We start from the raw sequence: 18,814 nt of genomic DNA on the forward strand, positions 1-18,814 counted from the left end.
CAAATAATGTATAATGCATTCGTTTCAGCTTCTTCAGCAATGTTTTCATTAATGCTGCCGTCCATCATCTGCGATGCATTACATGCCGTTCCTTTCCCCGCCTCATCTCCTGTTGGGTTTTTCTCATTCTGTGCAGGAGTTTTGAAGAGATGGAGGCCCAGATTACAGCAGGTATGAAGACACCGGTGCTCAGCTCCCGGCCTGGCCCCGAGGGCTCTGCTGCAGACAAGGGCAGGAAGAGAGAAAGCGAGGTGCTCAGTCGAACACAGAGCACCGAGATGGAGGAGCAGGTAAGTCAGGTGCCTTTGTGGACATTTAATTACAGTTAATTTGTTGTGCATAAATGTAATTTACACTCATGTCTAGTCATTACCATTTAAGGGGAAACTGTCATGTTTTTTGATTTCGGAGCATTTGCACCATGCTGTTGTTTAGTCACAAGGGGGAGACAGTGCCACGCTGTAAATGCTTTGTCATAGGCTGTGACTCAGCCCTCCAAAGTGAACACCATCAGTCACAGGGATTCTTATTAAATCCTTGTCACTGATAATGAAAAGCCAGTCAGTCACACTAGGTTCCCAGCTCAGATTCAGCAAACCACCTCCCAATGCTGCCACTCAAAAAAAAATCTCAGCGCTTGCTTTGCCATGCTGTCCCCCTGCCCCCTCCTCCCTCCCCTTCTGCCTATACCTCCTGGTGCCCTTGAAGCCCCCTAGCCAGGGCCCCGTGGAGGCACTTGCGCCAGCCCTGGCCATGCCCCTGTTAGACAGGCTGTCTGAGTGTGACGACCCCCTGCAGTACCTGGAGCCTGACCTGGCTGAGACCAACCCCACAGCATTCGCCCAAAAACTGCAGGTGTGTTGAGAAACCACACAAGACCCTACTTGATAAATTTGCCGACCCATATTTGGGCCTTGATATTTGTCTCTGTGTGTGTTTTTGTACAAAACATTATTCCCCGTTGTGTCACTGTGTTACATCCTGCCTTTTCATTTTCCCATTTTTTCCTCCTCCTCCTCCATAAGTTGCAGTTTTTTTTAGCTTGCTGGGTAAAATAGATTACTGGTGCATAAAATGTAGATGGCAGATCAACTCAAATTTCATGTGTTTCCCTCTTACTCTGTCATTCTTGGGCTGCAACCTCTCCTCCCTTACCACTGAAATTCGGCCCCCCCAATGTGTGCGGCCAAGGAGGAGCTGGTGCTTGCTGCCCTGAGGATAGAGGCTCTGCAGGTAGCCAAAAACATCTCTCAGTGCCCCTCCCTCTCCACTGTAACCCCCCAGGTACTGCGCTGAGTCAGCCTGCACCTGCTGTATGCAAGTGTGTGTGTGTGGGTGAACAAGTGTGTTTGCAAGAGCAAAAGATGCATCTTGAATGAGGGATTAGCGAAACGCAGGTGTGTGTGAAATGCACATGTGCGTGACTGTGTGTCCGTGTGTGTGTGTGTGTGTGTGTGTGTGTGCATGAGTGTGTCTCAGCCTGCCTCTCCCTCCCCTTAAACACACCATTTTGAGTGTGACTGTGAATCCATGGCCTTATCAACATGGTGGCTGTACAGCTGCATCCACAGTCCCGCCACCTTCCGCGTCCCCACATTGGACTCTAACATGGCTTGATGCGTCCCAGCTCCCACCCTGACTACCAGCGAGCTCCATTAAGCCTTAGGAACCAAGTGCTGTGTCTTAGTCCCTTGCCTTTGTGATGCATGTTGGGCAACATGCATGTTGCCTGTTTCATGAGAAACTTACGTCAGCATGAATGTGACTGGGAATGTCTCACATTAGACTCGGCAGCTGAGGAGTTACATATTACGGTGCAGATCTGTTGACGTTTCATGATCACCTCCCCAAATCCCAGGTCACATTCTTGTTTTGTGATTTGGTCCATCTATTTGACTAACAGTACTAACAAAACAGCGTTAGGCAGGGTAAGTAGTACCTGGGAATTTGCTGGTCCAAATTCTGAGGCAGGTGCTGAACTTAAACTCTTGCAGGAGTTGGAGCAGGGCACGCACTTCCCACCTACGTCTTTCCTTCCATGTCTCATTCTGTTGTCCCACGCATTTTACAGTCTCGTCTCAAGAAACCCAGTACTCGCCGGTGGAATATCAACGGTTCACCCTTACTCAAAGTAAGCGCAACATAGTTCCCCCTGTGATGTGTTCACGTCCACCCATAGCGCAGTCCAAGTACTTCATCATAAACACATAGTTTTTAATGGCTCAGTATGTCAGCAGACCAGATTAATGTCCTGAATATAAGCTTTAAAGGTGATTAAAGGTGTTCACATCTGCACTGCTTAAGAATTATAGCTTACTTTTTTGTAAAACCAAGATAAGGGCGATAAACGCTATTATTCATAGAGTTTGAAGGTAATTGCACTCCAATTATAGCTGAAATTCAGCACTTTAGCCTCCTAGTAATGGACTGTGAAGCCAAAACTGTCATCCAAATTCTTGCAGACTCCACTAGATCGTCTAGTCTAATAGATCCATAAGTTACAGAGAGTCCATTAATTTGCTGCCTACCAAAAGCTCTTTGTGAGCTGTTATGTGCAGTTACAGCTATGTAGTATGTCTGTTGTAGCCTTTGTGCATCTAATAATCAGTCCTCTCTGTCTTTGGGGGATGTGGCTTCGACTTGTGTTTTTGGGTCTTTTTTGTTAGCGTTAAATCTACAATTAAGGCATTTCGTGTAAAGAGAGGTTAGATTTCAGTGTGCTCACCTTGTCTGTGTCTGAAATTGCGTACTAATGTGTTATTTATTATGCTGAAATCATGTGTGTGTTTTTTAGCCAGTCCAAAACATCTCTGCATTACCTGTGTAGTACCTGACGTGCAGACTATTTCTGGAGGATTATTAGAGTGTGGCAGCAGAAAACACATCTCACAACATAACAGACATTGCTCAGTGATGAGTAAGGCAGCAGAAATTAAACAATCCAGTTTATTTTCCTTTTTCTATTTTTTAGTCATTACTTTGTGCATCTCAGCTGAGGTTGGGTTACCATGGTAACTCATCTCCAACTTGAAACCTGGCTCTCACTTCAGTAGTTAAACAACAGTGAACATTTTGAGTGTTTAGTTCATGGTATTTGGCATGGTATTTCAGGTGCATCGTTGAGGCTTTATAGACGCGAGGCTTTCCTCGCAAAACAAATACAAAGCAGGTTATCGTTAAAAATCTGAATCCTGCATGTTTTGTCCCATGCAGTACAGTCAGTGCTGTTAATGAAAAGTCTGTGACATTTGCCTGAAGTACTACTAAACGAAAAAAGCTCTTTATTTAACATGTGATTCAGGATGATTTACTAAAAGGGGCTTTTTGTTAGCGGATTCTTGCTGCAGCTTTACCAAAGAACCACAGGTTTGATTTGTTTCCTTAAAGTCTCTGAACCTGAACCTTTCTGTATTGGTAGATAAAAACCTAATCAGTATCTGACTGATGTTTGTTGTTATATGTACTTGACCGTTTCTGTCCAGAGAAGTAATGCAATTAGCTGTACAGCCGGACCAAACACTTAACTCTTTCCAAAGTAGCGGTAGACCTCTCCTTGTCTCCTGTGACCCCCCATCATCAAATCCTCCTGTAATCCCTGTCTACCAAGGATAGCTAAATCCTTTTCAGAGTTTTCAGGGACCCAAACGTGGTACTAGAACAACTGTATTTTAATATGATAAAGTGAGGAGGCTTTTATTTATTTTGTCATAGGTTGCAACGGACACTTGGAGATGCATTTGGGTTTGTAGTGTCTATACTTTAGATCCAAAGTCTGACTCTTTCTAATGATTAACCCTGAAGATTTTCTGATTCACCTTAGCCCTCATCACATTACAGTCTCTGTAGCTGTAAAAAAATGAGTTAAATCCTGTGATTCTAGGAACAACGGGTAAGACCTGTTAACTATGCTCTAACATGCTTTAACATTAGACTAACATATCTATCCCTTGCTGCCCAATCTGCCCCCCCCCTAACCTCCCTCTCCTGTATACTATCAGCTGCTGCCCACCTTCCCCTCTGTCTTGCTTGGACCCAATCACATTCAAGCTCTTTCAATGAGCAGTTGACCAGGACTGCTCGGCTGGGGCCAGCATCAGCCAATAACACGGCTAATACTGTGGCAATGAAGACTGTTTCATCCAATCATGTAGCAGCTGACCAAGTCTTCAAGAACATCCCTGGCTTGCCTCATTTTGTATTGTTTTTGCTGTGTGGCACATTTTGATATAGTTTGAGGCTGCCTAGCAGTTTGGTTCAGTCCAGAATGTGCGAGTGACCCTGAGGGCGAGGGTGTCCTGCGGTTGCCACAGCCTCGTTGGTAACAGGTTATGTTTGCGTTCCTTTCTCTCCTCTCCTTTGCTTTCCGGAAGCAGCACAGAGACGTGTCATCTTCACTAGAGATTGGCGTGTCCAAGAACTCGCTGTACTCCAGGACCACGGCCAGCTACATCGAAGGGGAGAGTCCCCACTTGCCCAGAGAACTGGACCACTCTTTGGGAATTGCACGAGAGGAGGTGCCCTGAAAATATTTCTTGTTCCTCCGTAAGTCATTGTTTGTTCCTTTAAGTCTGCATCTCACATTTAATGAAATGATTTTGTCTCCATCCTCAGATTGTGACAAAAGGAGAAAGAAGTGCTGGAGTGGCAGAGGAAGTATGAAGACAGTCGACAGGAAGTGGTGGAGATGAGGTAAGAAAAGACACCTTGGGTTGTTATCGCTTTCATACACCAGGATCCCACACGCAGACACTGAAGCATGAATCTAACACCTAGCTGTGTTTCGGACTCCGCCCATTATCAACCGCCGAACCTCTCAAGCGGTTTATCTCGCTTAAGGTGTCAGACAAGGCCATGATTAACGGGAGACTGGATAGCCATTTAAAAAAATCAACACCTCGTCCTGTTAGCAAGGAGTAGAGATAAATAGATGGAGATCATGTGATGTAAATGTAGAGGTTTTACTGTTAAAAAGTTATATGTGAGAAAATATCCTAGGTTATGCTCAACTGAGCTCGTAACTAGCAGTACCTACACTTGTTTCATGATGATCAGTCTAGGTTAAATTCATAGCTTCCAATTGGGGTTTTGGGAAAGATGTACAGTAAAGAAACTTTACTGTGTGTCAGCAGGTGGCGGGTGTCAGCTGTCTGCTGCTCAGTTAGTGTGGATAAGTCGGAGCTTACTTCATTTGAATGATTAGACTTTGGATAAGGAGAGGCTAAGAGGCTAAGGGGAAGGCATGGCTAATCTATCCTCTTACCTCTGGAAACTTGCTTTTAAAAAGACGAAGCTTCATACTGGGTCCTGTTGCTTTTCTACTAGTTGTGTCGAGACACTTCAAACAACAGAAATTCAATTTGATTTTGAAAAGTTGTGCAGTAAATTTTGGAGCTAATTCAAAGTAAATTCTCCATTTCCTCTAAATAGGGCGCGTTTACTGTAAACCTGGACCGCGATAAGTAGCTTACAGGTGTTTGCTGGAAGGGTTCGAGCAACAGGCGGGTGGTGCAGGGCTGCACATGTCAGAGGGAGAGATGGGAATTTTTGCAAAAAATAGACTTCTTGGTATTCGATGTGAGGAGAGTCTTCTTTTTTGACTTTTTATGTGACATATACTGAAGATTTGCAACTTCTCATCCATAGGAGAATTGTAGCTGAGTATGAGAAGACGATTGCCCAGATGATAGGTGAGTTCACGTAACCATAAGCACGCAAATTTCATTTTAAAGCTGCTATTTTTGTTTCCCGTACTCTTCCACTTTATTTTACTCTTGTTCATTTGCAAACTGATCTGCTATAAGGTCCTTGTGAGGCCTTATCCAGTGCTACTGATCACAGATATTTGAATCTTATTTGAATTTTTTTTCTATCCTTTGCAAAATTTCGCTTTTCTCTGTGTTTGCTTTCATATTTGAATGACGTGAACTGAATCCTCATGTCAGTGGAGGGGACAGCACTCTCCTTTGCCCGCTCTTGTTCAGCTTCTCTGGACTCATTAAATTTCACCGCAGGCTCACACTCCTGCATTATTCCTGCTCTCACCCACATCTTCCTTTCCACCTTTGAACGTCCCCGAAGATTTGATTTTTTTTTCTTTCACTGCGACCGGCTTTTTCTTTTTCCTACTCTCATTAAAGCACTGTCGCACACAGGAACAGTCTGCCTCTGCTAATGTCTAACACTCGGCTCTGTCACGTGTCTTGCCCTCCCAGCTTGACTTAACACAGTCCCTTCTTTTCTGTTCTGCTCCCATCTTTGCCCCCCTTACTATTTGATAACCCTGACAGGCATGCCAGGTGAGTAACGAGGAATTGTCTTTCATTTGTTTGTGTCAGCTCGCATCTCTCCATCCGTCCATCAGAGAGGGGAGCAGCTGTGCTCAATTTCTTCATCTCATTCAGAGCCATTCATTAATTTGTTTGGTTTTTGGGGGGGATTTGGCTTTCACCCTGTAGGCTGAGACTAGTTTTTAAAAGAGAGACAGGACTGAATCTAATGAGTTTTAAAAAATGACTTTGTTGTTGTTATTGTTCATGTAAAGTACAATATTATACATATTCAGTCAGATGTAATACACACTGTAAATCTGTACATGAACACGTGCACTTCACCCATGACTGGCGATGGCTGTGAAGTCATTCATGCAGATTTGGTGAGTTAACCGAGTTGCTCATCGATGGGAAATGAAAGGGATATTTGTAGGCTGAAATAGTGTAGGCACATTGATATTTAACACTGAAAGGTCTTGAGGCCACCCTGATGTTTCTCCTCTGTTTTTCTTTTCTCATTGTTCAGCTTTTTGTGTTTTGCATGCTACACTGGTTTATCAGAAATCCTCATATAGTGTAGTAAAACATCTTGTTGAATCATACTACCACAAATACATTTAGATATATTGTGAAAAATGTCAGAGAAGTCTTTTGTGTGTGTGTGTTTGTGTGGTGATTGGGGTCTTTTAACAGTATTTTTACCCATAACAGCAGTTTCTTCACCTAGTAGACTCTTTATCTGCATCCTCTCTATGTGTGTCCATCAGAGGATGACCAGAAAGAGAAATCTCTTTCCCATCACACCATCCAGCAGCTCATCATGGAGAAGGACCAGGCACTGGCCGACCTTAACTCTGTGGAGAAGTCTCTTGCCGATCTCTTCCGTCGTTATGAGAAGATGAAAGATGTGCTGGAGGGCTTTCGCAAAGTAACACAATTTATTCCCAGGTTTTTATCAATATGAACATCTCGGTTGGTCATCTCAGATTTTGTTTACTTGCCCCCTTGTGTCACCCACATACAGAATGAAGAGGTATTGAAGAAATGCGCTCAGGAGTATCTTTCAAGGGTCCGCAAGGAGGAACAGCGATATCAAGCCCTGAAAATTCATGCAGAGGAGAAACTAGACCGGTGAGTCTGTGCATATTCTTATTATGTCACATTTTCTGCAATAACTGTGTTATTTTCGCCACCACACTATCTACACTGTAAATGCAGTAAATGTAGTACAGTAATGCAGTGTCTTATGTGAATGCAAGTAAATGCTGGTGCTTTTTAAAGCTGCTAATTTTTTCACTATGTGCATTTCAGTTTTTCTTACTTCCTGAGTACAAAAGCTCATGAACAATATAAATTTTTGACTTCAAATACTTTGGTTTAAATGCTTATTTCAGTTCTTTGTAGTCATATTTTATTTATTTATTTTTTCTCAATATGTGATGTGATTTCTAGTGTTTGTGGGACTGAGAACAGTGTTGAAGTTTAGCTAGCAGTGAGTCTCCATAACATTGGTACTTTCCTGTACCAAAAACTGTTCTTTAAGTGTACAGCATAACTTATTGTCTGAGCTGAAATATGTTTGTATATGAGTCAGTGTAATTGGAAACAAGTCTAGCTAGCTAGCTAGCAATGAGTCTAGCTAACATTGCTAGCTGAAGCTAAACCAGTATTTACAATGGCTCGTATCGAAACATATTTCTATAGATTATATATGATCCATATTAACTCTTTGTTGACTTTTATTTGCTTTTTAGATTTTATAGGCTTTTGTGAGTTGCGAAGAGGTGATTTCTTGTATCATTTGTGTGCCTCCAGGGCCAACGCAGAGATAGCTCAGGTGCGGGCCAAGGCCAAGCAGGAGCAAGCTGCCTCTCAGGCCAGTCTGAGGAAGGAGCAGATGAAGGTGGACTCTCTGGAACGCACTTTAGAGCAGAAGGTCAGTTTTAGGATATGAGAAGATATTAAATTAAAATTTTCTAAAGTTATCCAAGTGTATAAATTTTTGTTGCTAACTGTTTTACAGAATAAAGAGATCGAGGAGTTAACAAAGATCTGTGATGAACTAATTGCTAAGATGGGGAAGAGTTAGCAGGCCACATCACAATGAAGCCAAGCAGAAAATGAAGAGAAGCACTCCTTCTCAAATTGATGGACCTCTAAGACCAAAGTGGTCTTGGGGTTGTATTTCCTACTGACCATGTGTATACATCATCCACAGGATTGGCTTCCTCCTAATTACTCTGTATATTTTTGATGTTTCAGTGTATCGTACTGTATCAGGGGGTCTGCTTTCAAGTTTTATCATATCACTAATGAGTATGCCTGTGTGCGCGAGTGCGTGTATGATAATGAGAAAGTGCAAGCATTGTTTGTGGGTTAAATTATCTATTATGATGTTGCCATGACAGCCACTGAGGGAGAAGACTGTTTACCCACTCCTGTTATTGTCTCCTCTTAATAAAGAGAAAGATAGACTTTGAAGATGAGAACCAGATTGTTAGAGTTATCCATAAAATGGTGATGCACCACTAAGAGAATACAAGCGATCACTATAGATTCTTGCATGTGAGAGATAAAGAAGAACTTGTAATGTTAATGTTTGTATATACTGTAGGAAACAACAAGACTTGTGCATTTTTGATAGTTATTCTGTTGTCTTCAGCCACTCCCCTCACATAACATTGTAGATATTTGTCATACTTGTCATAGCTTTTTTGATGAAATTGTGGAACTTTATTTTTGGGATTTTATTTTGATAAAAAGCAAACTAATTGTGACTGTGTTCAGTTGTGACCAGAAGTAATTTAATTTTGGATGAACCTGTCCTAGTCCTGCAATGGTTGTTTGTCACACTGAGGAATAACTTCTCTGCACAGCTACTGTACAGCATCTGCTTACAAAGTGCAATAAAAGATGGCAATACAGCATGCTGAGTTTAATTTGGTTCTTTTTTCTCATCCCCCCCCCATATGGCCCATATTGACATGACAACATCACACAGTTGCCTCAGATTTGGTGGCTGCACATCCATGATGTGCTTCCAATAACACCACATCCCAAAGGTGCCCTACTGATTTAGATCTAGTGACTGGAGGCCATTTAGGGACAAATGGCACATTATCATGTTGGGAACAGGAGAAGAAGGTTACACTGTGCTCATAAACATGGTCATAAACATGATCTACATGGTAAGCGTGAAATAGTCAGGCTCGAGTGTTTAGTAAGGTGGTAGGTAAGCAGACACAGCAGAGATTTTGGGTTCCCAGTGAGCTCTGTTATACGTGAAACATAAACCAAACCTCCCCCAAATTAACTAAAAAAACAAAAAGCACATGGAATAGGACTAGCCCCCAATCATAATGTCATGCATACAGTGCCCTGCAATTAACACTATTAGAATATGCTGCATGCAAACATATCCAACCCTTTTCACTATAGTGAACTTCAATTCAAATCATGTACACTTTACAAATTTACTTTCAAATTCAAAAGAATTAGTTGAATGACTTGTTGTAATGCTTAAGAATAAATCAGATTGAATACTCACAGATTTGATAACTGTGGACCCCATAGTTATCAAATCTGAGACACAGTATCAATCATGTTGATTACAACTTTCCAGAAAGTTGAGAAAATACTTAAATTTGGGTTCTGCAATAACACGAAATCCCAAAAATAGAGAAGGGGAAAACCATTAGAACTTAAAAACAACCAACAAGAAACATCACAGGGTGGAATAACGAGCACACCAGGAAGTGATAAGAACTGCAGGGCACAACACAGGTCTGGGACTGGGGTAAGTAAACCTGAATACTAAACACACGAGACAAGTGGTTGACGACTTAAAACAGTTAGTAACTTAACAGGAACAACTAACCTAAGGATTAAGGTTAACCACAACACAAGGGAAGTGGAAATTATGATGAAACCTTAAACACTAAACTGAGTGAAACCAATGAATCTTGTTTAAAGAAAAATTATGCAAAGCTCCAAACACTGTGCGAAGGAAGAACAACTCAACAAAAGATAAATCAATCTACACCAGTAACCAGAAATAAATACAAAGGAATATATGATGGGGAAAAACTAAACTGCGGACAGAAGGCATTTGAGTTGTCCAAAATTTAGTCAAGCTTGAAGGTGCTGATTTTGGAGCAAAGGCTTTTTTTATTGTTCAACACCCTCTTAAATCCATGGTGAAAACTCACCTAATTGTGGGCAGTGGTCCCAGCAGTTTCCACTGTATGACAGTCTCGAACCTTTGTTGTTCTTCAGTTGTTCATGAACATCCTTCTTCTTATCTGAGGGTGACAGTTTGGGGCTTCTTCCAGACTTTGACAAAGTGAAAATACATCCAAAAAAAAATTTGATACAATTGTTTGAACTGATTATCTTGGAAGATTATCTTAGAAATGGCTCCAAGAGACCTTCAAAGGTTGTCTAGATCTGCAATTCTCCTTCTTAGATCTTCACTTGGACTTTCCCATTGTTCTGAGTATTGGTCAGTCTAATGAGTGCTGTGAAACAAATCCTTGCTTTGCTGGCAAAGATGAACTACCACTCTTCACTCTGGCACAGCTGGCTGCCGGCAGAGCCCGCGGGCACACCATTGCAGCCCCCCCTGGCTTCTTCTCTGTGGCTGCTGGGTGACCCCTCGTCTGGGGCTCTCCACAGCTCTTACCGGGAGGGTGGCAAGGATGCACCTCCGATGGTCCTCCTTGGGCTCTCGCACTCTGGGTCCTCTGGATGTCTGGGGCCTGGATCTCCTCCATGCATGCTTCATGCCCTGGGGGACAGGCCTATGGCTCCCTACACCCTCTAGCAGCTCATTACATGGAGAAACCTTTTGAATACAAGCGCGCTCATCCACACAGGTGTGCACGCAGGTGTACACACAGGTGTTCACTGTTCTGACACAAACTACACCTTTCTTGGCTGCTACCTCAAAGCACATTGAGCGCTGTCAGTCCTGCGTGTTGCACAACAACGTTCATTATTTTGTATTTACTGTTATTTACACTTAGCTGGATTAATGCGATGGTGTTGTGTTTATTATGTCGCTCTCTTTTTTTGCTTGTTTTCTCTTGATCCGGGAGATTTGTTTTTCTTTTTTTTGTTGCCCCTACCCAACACCTGCCATACGTAAGTACTTTGGCACGACAACCAGCAGGGACAAGAAAGCAAAGAGCCAAACTCAGGATGGGTGTGGCCTCAGCAAACTGTTAATGCGAGAGAGTCAGAATGAAATCCATTATGTGTCCTCTGTCCATCCAGGCTGCAGAAGCAACTGTTGTTGTTTAAGACAGAGTGGTGGGCCCCAGTTGAGGGGCTAGTAATCTCCTGGCTAGTACAGGAAGGAATATCAGCTCATCTGATAGCTCAGATTAAGCTCAGGGGGCTTTAGGAGCAAACAACCTGCTTTTCATTGTGTAGTCGGGACAAGTGAGGACCATCAGCGCCATGAGAGCTGTCCACTATTGTCTGCTGCTTCTGTTTTCCCTGGTCCTGCTAGCAACCACCTGTAAGAACTTTTTCTTCTTTATGCACCTCTGTTTGCTGGTTAACTGTTTGTCCATCTTTCATTTCATCTCGCCTCCTTTCAGATACTGTACGTTTCAACCCTTGCATTATAAATAATAGTTTGTGTTTAGCGTTTAGTGTATTTAATGTGTTCCTGAAGAGTAAGACCGTGTTAAACAAATAACTAAAATGAATGGCTCCACTGTACATTCTGACTTAAGGAGCGTAGATGCTGGACATGATGGACCCACAGTTATTTCTCGGGAAAAACCTGACATGTTTCATAACTTCAGTAGGATCATTAAACATTAAGTCCTTTTACTGACCTTATACTTTATTTATGTCATGTTCACTAATTGCTGTCTGCAGTGATTCTGATGGGTTTCGTGTCCCTTCAGTCCATCACTCTCCACTATACACCCAAGAAGCACGCACTCCCTGCAAATAATCTCTTAATAGGCCTGGAGGCTAATACTTACAGCATGTGTGTAGAGCGACAATGCCGCGGGGATAGATTGGGGCCAACTGCAAACAACAGAAAGTATTTATATACCAACTCAGTATACGTGAGAGCACATGTGCAGAAAACGGGCCGATTATGCAATTTCTTTGTTTCACACGGTGCTTTTGTAGCTTCGCTGTTTATTTGTGGTTAGGTTTTGGTAAGTTATTAGATAATTTAGCTGGTTTCATTTAAAAAATGCCACATCTTGTTGTATATATGGAAAAAACTTCTCTTTTTAATATCTGTTTCTATCAAAACTTAATGATGACAGACCTATCCGGAGTTGAAGGAGGTTATTTTGATGGCCAGTACAGGAGATATGCTGCTGCAAAGTATGTTTGAAGCTTTTGGTGACTCCAGTTCTGATCCTCTTAGGAAGCAGCCTTAAGTTTGTCTGGAATTTAGGAGATGGATGGAGAGTTTCAAAAAGAAGCCTTTAAGTATTTCAAAGGTCAGTTAGTTTTCAAATAACAGCTCCCTCCTCGGGAGAGCTTTAGAAAGATATTTAAGTGTTTTATGTGCTGAAGTGGGCTCTGAGGCATTAGCTAAAGTTTATAAAGATGTATTTTTTTTTAAATGTGTGGGCACTGGTGAAACACTTTGGTTGATTTGGGAAAATTCATATGAAGGAAGTTAATTAATTAGTGCTGTTTCTCTTCATATTCCCTCTGGACCCAGGGAAAGTCACACATTTATAAGCCCTTCATGCACTTGCCAACCTATAGATCCTGTGTAAATATGAATTAGAAATATCTAAGCTTCGGACACTTGTTGGCACTATCCCACGCAATCATCTTCAGTTATCTAAAGCAAACATTTGTGTCCTATGCTGTAGAGGTTTTTCACCCTGACAAGATATGCATGTACAGCTGACTCTTTCTTATATAGTAGCGCTCTGTTCCCTTTCAGGTGAGACTATACGATGTTATACATGCATGGGCTCCAATAACGATGACTGCAACCGACAAGGCTCCAAAGCTTGTCCTGGCTACTCTGATGCCTGTGCTGTAGTGGTGGGCCATGACAGTGAGTCCAACAGTGACAGCGTAGTAGCCTTTCTTTTTACTAGTTTAATTCCAACCTTCCACCAAAAAACTCCATTTGTTTCTCTTGTATATGTGCGTGTGTGTCTTTTTTGTGTGTTAAATAGACGACAGCCTGCTCTCTGTAGACACATCTCGGGCAGCAGGGGGTCTGAGGCTTTTAAGGGAATGAAGAGATTTGCTACTCCTACTCAATGAATGTCCTTAATTAGGACACCATGTGTTCATGGCACCAAGACAGATTTACCAAATCTCAGCCAGCAGATCTTTTTTTAAATTATTTTTTGGCTGTAGATATGATATTTTTATTTTAATATTTTATAATCAATAAAAATCATTTGGACCAAATTCATAAAAGGTGGTAGGTTTAGCATTAAACCTGCAACTTGTAATATTTCAGCTGGGAGTTGTTTACTCTAATGCTGTGTTTAAACCTGCATTAAGTGTTTCAATGGTCTGCTGTGATGAAAACAACAACAACAAAGAAATCGCTGAAAGCAAGACTAGCCAGGAGAGTTTCTTAAAGCAACAATTTAGCATCGACTTATATTGATTGGACGATGGCGGACAGCTTCTAAATGAGAGTAACTGGCTTCATTTTCTGTTTGTTAGGTGGTGTGATGAAGTCATGCTCTTACAAGTCCTTCTGCAGCCAGGCCAACAGTCAGGGCTACAGGGCACCAGGTGTCAGAGTTCACTGCTGCTACAGCAATGACTGCAACGTAACAAGCTTCGCCAACCAGCTGCCTGGACTTACCTACTTACTGCTGTTTTCTTCCATTTTCCCACTGCTTTTTTAAGTAGACGACTCAATCAAGCCCGCATGTATCCGACTGCCAAATAACACTGCCAAATTCCATATTCCATGCCATCCTTGTTACCATTTCACTTTGATTTACCTTATTTATCTGCTAGATATGACTGTGTGGATTATATTCACCGTGTTCCACTGAATCCATTAAAAAGTACTCAAGTGAATGTGTCTTTCAATGGATTTCACTAAGCCAATAAGTAGAAGATCCTAAGGGAAGCGCTGAAATAACAGGCAGAGATATATATTTTTTCCTGCATTGAAGGGGAAGAAATAGCATTTGAATTTTGAATTTCTCATGTTACTCATCCTGGTTCCATGCAAACCCTATAATTTTTGAAAGTGCAGGAAAAAAAGAACTAGAGTAAGTTTTTACCAATCATCTGTCAAGATATTACTCCGTGCATCTTTCAGGCTTCACATACCGATACAACCATGAATGTCAATGTAGTGTGTCACGTACAAATGCAGCACTAAGAGTTCACGCCACTGGTGTGTTGTTATATTATTAGCCTTACCTCTCAATCTCATGGCTGAGCTGTGTGAAATATGATGAAAGAATGCTACTCACACAGTGAAAAGCCATATAATCCTTTTATATGGTGGTGGCCAGATGTGTTGCTCTGATGAGGTTAATCCATGTTAGAGAAAGGAAGTCTGGCCACACTTTAACAGTGGATGGTGAACAGGTAGATGCTATATAATAACTATCTGTGCTGTCAATTGTGTCATTGCTTTTAATTTTATTACCAGCTTCTTTCCAATTTCATTGTGATGTACGTACATTAAACTGGGCTGTTGATATCTTTATGTATTTTATTTCGATCATTTATTTTAATATAGTTCCTGTGTCTTTCTTTCTTTTTTTTAACATTTAAAAAATACAATTTAATCCTCTTTGAAAAAGGGGATTCTTATCCTTTCTGTGTGGTGTATATACTATGTTGTAAATAAATATATATTCAACTACTGAGTGGTGCAAATGTCAAATGTAAAGATACATTTATCTTGCAGTAATTGTATAACTACAACCATTAAAAGAAATCTTTTGTGAAAGTCGCTGGGTTAACGTTGTTTTTCTGTTCCCAAATATCAAAACAGAATGAAAACTATCTTCTTTAATCAAGTTGATTTATGTTTTTGTGTTTTTCTAAAAATCCTGCTGATTTCAGCTTCAGACTGAATAACTTAACCTGATTGCTGTGTTTTTGCCTTCATATATTTTTTAAAAGGGTTATTAACTGGCTGGCTTAAGCTCTGTTTCTGACACAATGCTGGTCAAATAATGGATTGTTTGTTGTAAAGCACCTTTTTACTCACTTGCACACTCAAAGGGCTTCCTACAGCAAGTCTCATTCACCCAATCAAACACAAACACTCACTTTCATACAGCCCCTTTATTTATGCCTGAGCACTTTCTAACATTTGTGCACACACTTGCACTCCGATGGATACATCAGGGGTAACTCTGGGTTCAGTATCATGCCCTCGGATGCTTCGGCATGCAAAATGGAAGGGTCGGGACTGAGCCATTGACCTTCCGGTTGGTACACCTGAGCCACAGCTGCCATCATTATTCTTCCATTATTATAACATCACTGACTGTCAATCTCACGCACAGTACCCAAGGAGAAATATGACTTCCTTTTTCAAAGAGCAAAAATATATTAAACATATGACTGTGTTAATACCGAGAGATCTTTTATTTGACCGAGACTTATTTTGTACAGGAATAACACTCCAGCACTCCAAGGTTCTATGTGAATTTGGCACTAATGCACCATTTACGTGAGGTATTGCATTTAAATGTGTGCTGACACATTTAAATGCACCAAATATTTGCAAACCAAACAGTTGGACACAACAGCTGCTGTAAGATTGATGCTAACACTCTGCATTATGTTCATACGTGGAGAAGCTATAACACTGAAATCTGTTGGACTGATGATTCCCGCTGGTTATAGCAGAGCTTGTTAAAATATAAAGAAACTGCTTGTGTGTTAATATGAATGCTCGTTTATTTCCTAGCTTTGACCACACAGTGAGGGTCACTAGGAGGACAACATGATATAAATCTCTGTATTCATTTGTGTGTGTGCTCACCATAAGTTCCTGCTCTGGTACTTCTCAGTTTCTCCACTGTGGGGCAGTCTGGCCACACTTGTGACTGCAGCCGAAGCCATCGAATATTACTGCAATTCATATTGACCAACCACGCCTCATGGGTACTGCTGAATCAATAGTGATAATAATTATACTGTTTTATTGCTGTCTGATGGGGACTGTGCTTTATTTAAATGTGAAAACACCCCACACCCCCCCTCACGCTTCCTGCTTTCAAAGACTCGCTCTCTTTTTCCGTTATGTTTTTTTCTCTCGTGATGTCCTGCTGCTCTCTCCTTTGACAGGTAGGTGTGAGAGTGTGAACGGATTGCCCCGGTGGGGGATAGACACTGACCCCAAACCGTGAGTCTCCAGGACTGCTCAGCCATAGCATGTTTTGGGTATTCACGTCCACAGAAGGCTAAAAGAGCGGCCCCACGTCAGCCCCCATCAGCTTCATTTGAAAGGCCTCTTTCACCTTAATTAGGATGGGAGGTGAGGGTTTGCCTAAACATGGAGGGCCGATGGAGGGTCAAGAGGTCACGGTGCAGGCGGGCTGGGTGTCCAGTGTTTGTCTTTTCGGACTCATAGTTCACTTCAGAGTGTTCAACATTGTTAAAGTCATGCTTGCAAGTTCGTATCTCGGTTGCATGACTGCCATGACTGAAATGTCACCTGCACTTTTCTCCAACAGACATATTCTAGGACAGAGTTTCTAATTTGATGGAGGATTTGAAAGTGCAATCATGGACAAAGCCCCCGCTGAATAGGAGCGTCTCCGGACAATAACACCATGCCCTATTCCCCACATGTGTGAGTTAAAACTGAAGGTCATTGCCATGGTAACTTTGCTGTTTAAATTGGAGTATGTTTAATCCCAATCCTCTGGCACCTGAAGACATTATCACTGCAAATCCCGCCGTCAGTCATCAAAAGGATGAGCCGGCTGCCCTTTAAGGGAGGCTGTGCGAAAGTAACAAGGCTGAAGAAAAGTCGTGTCTACAGTGGTTTCTAAAGTAAATCAGACAGGTTTCACTCCTTGAGAATGCCACCAAATGTCCCACATACTGACGTATCCGTGATTTTTATTATATATTTTTTGGATGTGTGGGTTTGTGTGTGTTCTGTTTTTTTGTTAGAGGTTTTATCAACGGTGTGAGTGTGTTTTGATTCGACTATGCCTTGGAAAAAACTGACATCTTCCAAGGAAACTCATCTGCTGTCACACATATCATGCTTCAGTATTTTTGCTCTAAGTCTGCCTGTTATGGTTATGGTCTTGTGATATTTATTAGGCTGTTATGCTGATTGTATGACCTGTAATGTTGGCAGAAAGTAGCAAAACTCATTAAGTTGGAGAATGCAAATCGTTTTTTATTTTTTAAAGGTATCGTTGTAGCAAAAATGTGTTTTTCAGTAATGATCTGTTTTTTCCAGAATGCAAATAGCTTGTTGGATAAATTAGGTTGATGACATCAGGCAGATGGTCTGGTTAGAGGGTCCTCCCAATCAGTGAAATGAACTTATGAACCACTGGTGGAATCCAGGTCCTGTCCGCATAATCAAACCTGTTCATCTAGGACAGAAAAGGCTTTTCTTTTTTATTATTTGTTCCAGGATAGATTAGACTGTCTTGGGAACACTGAATTTTGGATGCAAGCCACCCAAATAGCTATAACAGAGATAGCAAAACAAAGATGTGTGTCGAGGTCAGCAATCTAGCTTTAAATCATTGATCAGTCACTGTCAAAATCACTTACGTGGTAGACACAATGACCAGGGGTTTCGAAAAACAAGCAAACACATCCCAGATGAAAGCGTACACTCTGCTTAACATCAAATGCTTGTGCTTTTTGTGGAGAGAGCAACAAAAGCACTCAGGGGGAATGACAATGGGTGAGACGATGACTGTGTTTACAAGTGCCCAAGCCCTGGCTGGTTGGCCCGGGTTCACCCAGCGGTCACTGGTTCTGAGGTCTCTGGGTCTCGGGTCTTTTTGAAAAAGATCCGTGAAGCAGAATTAAAGTGATCTACCTCCGGACTCTGGACAGAGGACCATAAGGTCTCCTGGTCTATGAAACAGGGAGAGGAACGATACAGAGGGAGTGAAAGGGGGAGAGTGGGGTGACTGAAGAGGGAGCCAAATAAAAGAGGAGAGGAATTATGTGTAATGAGTGTGTTCCCCTGCCAAAGCTACTTTGAAATGTGACTAAATAGCCCACCTTCCGTGAGGCTGGTCTACGGCTTACGGGCAGCGAAGCCGCCCACTGAGAGAACCTGAAGCTGACACATTATTGCAAAGACTCAGGCAGTGTACAGCTTAGACGTTTGGATAATATTTTGCATTATAAAGCTTTTCAAGAAACATAAAGCCAAAACGATTTGCATGGACGTAATGTGCTTGAGATGAAAAATAGTAAGTCTTTCCATTAAAGTTAATCCCTACTGCCTAAATTTCCTCCAGACGAAAGAACTAGTTTCTCTGTTTTTGCCTTAAAGTTTCTACGGTAATTAACTTACATGCTCAAGCATTGCCTTTTATTACATCTACCATACTGGGAAG

The 18,814-nt window shown here is 41.8% G+C and overlaps 2 protein-coding genes across 2 annotated transcripts in view; both read left to right on the forward strand.

Annotated features, from left to right (window-relative positions):
* The window catches only part of LOC120714995 (mucin-17-like), a 47,611-nt gene extending 38,415 nt beyond the window's left edge, over window positions 1-9,196 (forward strand). The window contains exons 13-24 of the mRNA XM_040001710.1: window positions 137-290; window positions 709-855; window positions 1,192-1,284; window positions 2,072-2,131; window positions 3,712-3,741; window positions 4,374-4,514; window positions 4,619-4,689; window positions 5,644-5,687; window positions 7,037-7,197; window positions 7,294-7,400; window positions 8,085-8,205; window positions 8,293-9,196. Of these exons, the coding sequence (XP_039857644.1) occupies window positions 137-290; window positions 709-855; window positions 1,192-1,284; window positions 2,072-2,131; window positions 3,712-3,741; window positions 4,374-4,514; window positions 4,619-4,689; window positions 5,644-5,687; window positions 7,037-7,197; window positions 7,294-7,400; window positions 8,085-8,205; window positions 8,293-8,358 (1,195 nt within the window). The 3' untranslated portion in view covers window positions 8,359-9,196. The remainder of the gene's footprint in view (window positions 1-136; window positions 291-708; window positions 856-1,191; window positions 1,285-2,071; window positions 2,132-3,711; window positions 3,742-4,373; window positions 4,515-4,618; window positions 4,690-5,643; window positions 5,688-7,036; window positions 7,198-7,293; window positions 7,401-8,084; window positions 8,206-8,292) is intronic.
* Window positions 9,197-9,245: 49 nt separating this feature from the next.
* ly6pge (lymphocyte antigen 6 family member pge) lies at window positions 9,246-15,073 on the forward strand. Its single transcript, XM_040001083.1, has 3 exons — window positions 9,246-11,790; window positions 13,204-13,320; window positions 13,950-15,073. Exons 1-3 carry the CDS (start codon window positions 11,730-11,732, stop codon window positions 14,135-14,137), a joined length of 366 nt encoding a protein of 121 aa, XP_039857017.1. The 5' UTR covers window positions 9,246-11,729; the 3' UTR covers window positions 14,138-15,073.
* Window positions 15,074-18,814: the final 3,741 nt, after the last annotated feature.

This window comes from Simochromis diagramma, unplaced genomic scaffold, assembly GCF_900408965.1.
Source record: "Simochromis diagramma unplaced genomic scaffold, fSimDia1.1 OVJJ01000421.1, whole genome shotgun sequence".
In the NCBI taxonomy this organism is placed as follows: domain Eukaryota; kingdom Metazoa; phylum Chordata; class Actinopteri; order Cichliformes; family Cichlidae; genus Simochromis; species Simochromis diagramma.

Excerpts from the sequence above, each read along its gene's own strand:
- ly6pge (XM_040001083.1), top strand. The coding sequence starts at position 11,730 with ATGAGAGCTGTCCACTATTGTCTGCTGCTTCTGTTTTCCCTGGTCCTG. Across the intron at positions 11,791-13,203 it reads GGTCCTGCTAGCAACCACCT|GTGAGACTATACGATGTTAT; the intron begins GTAAGAACTTTT and ends GTTCCCTTTCAG. Across the intron at positions 13,321-13,949 it reads TGTAGTGGTGGGCCATGACA|GTGGTGTGATGAAGTCATGC; the intron begins GTGAGTCCAACA and ends TCTGTTTGTTAG.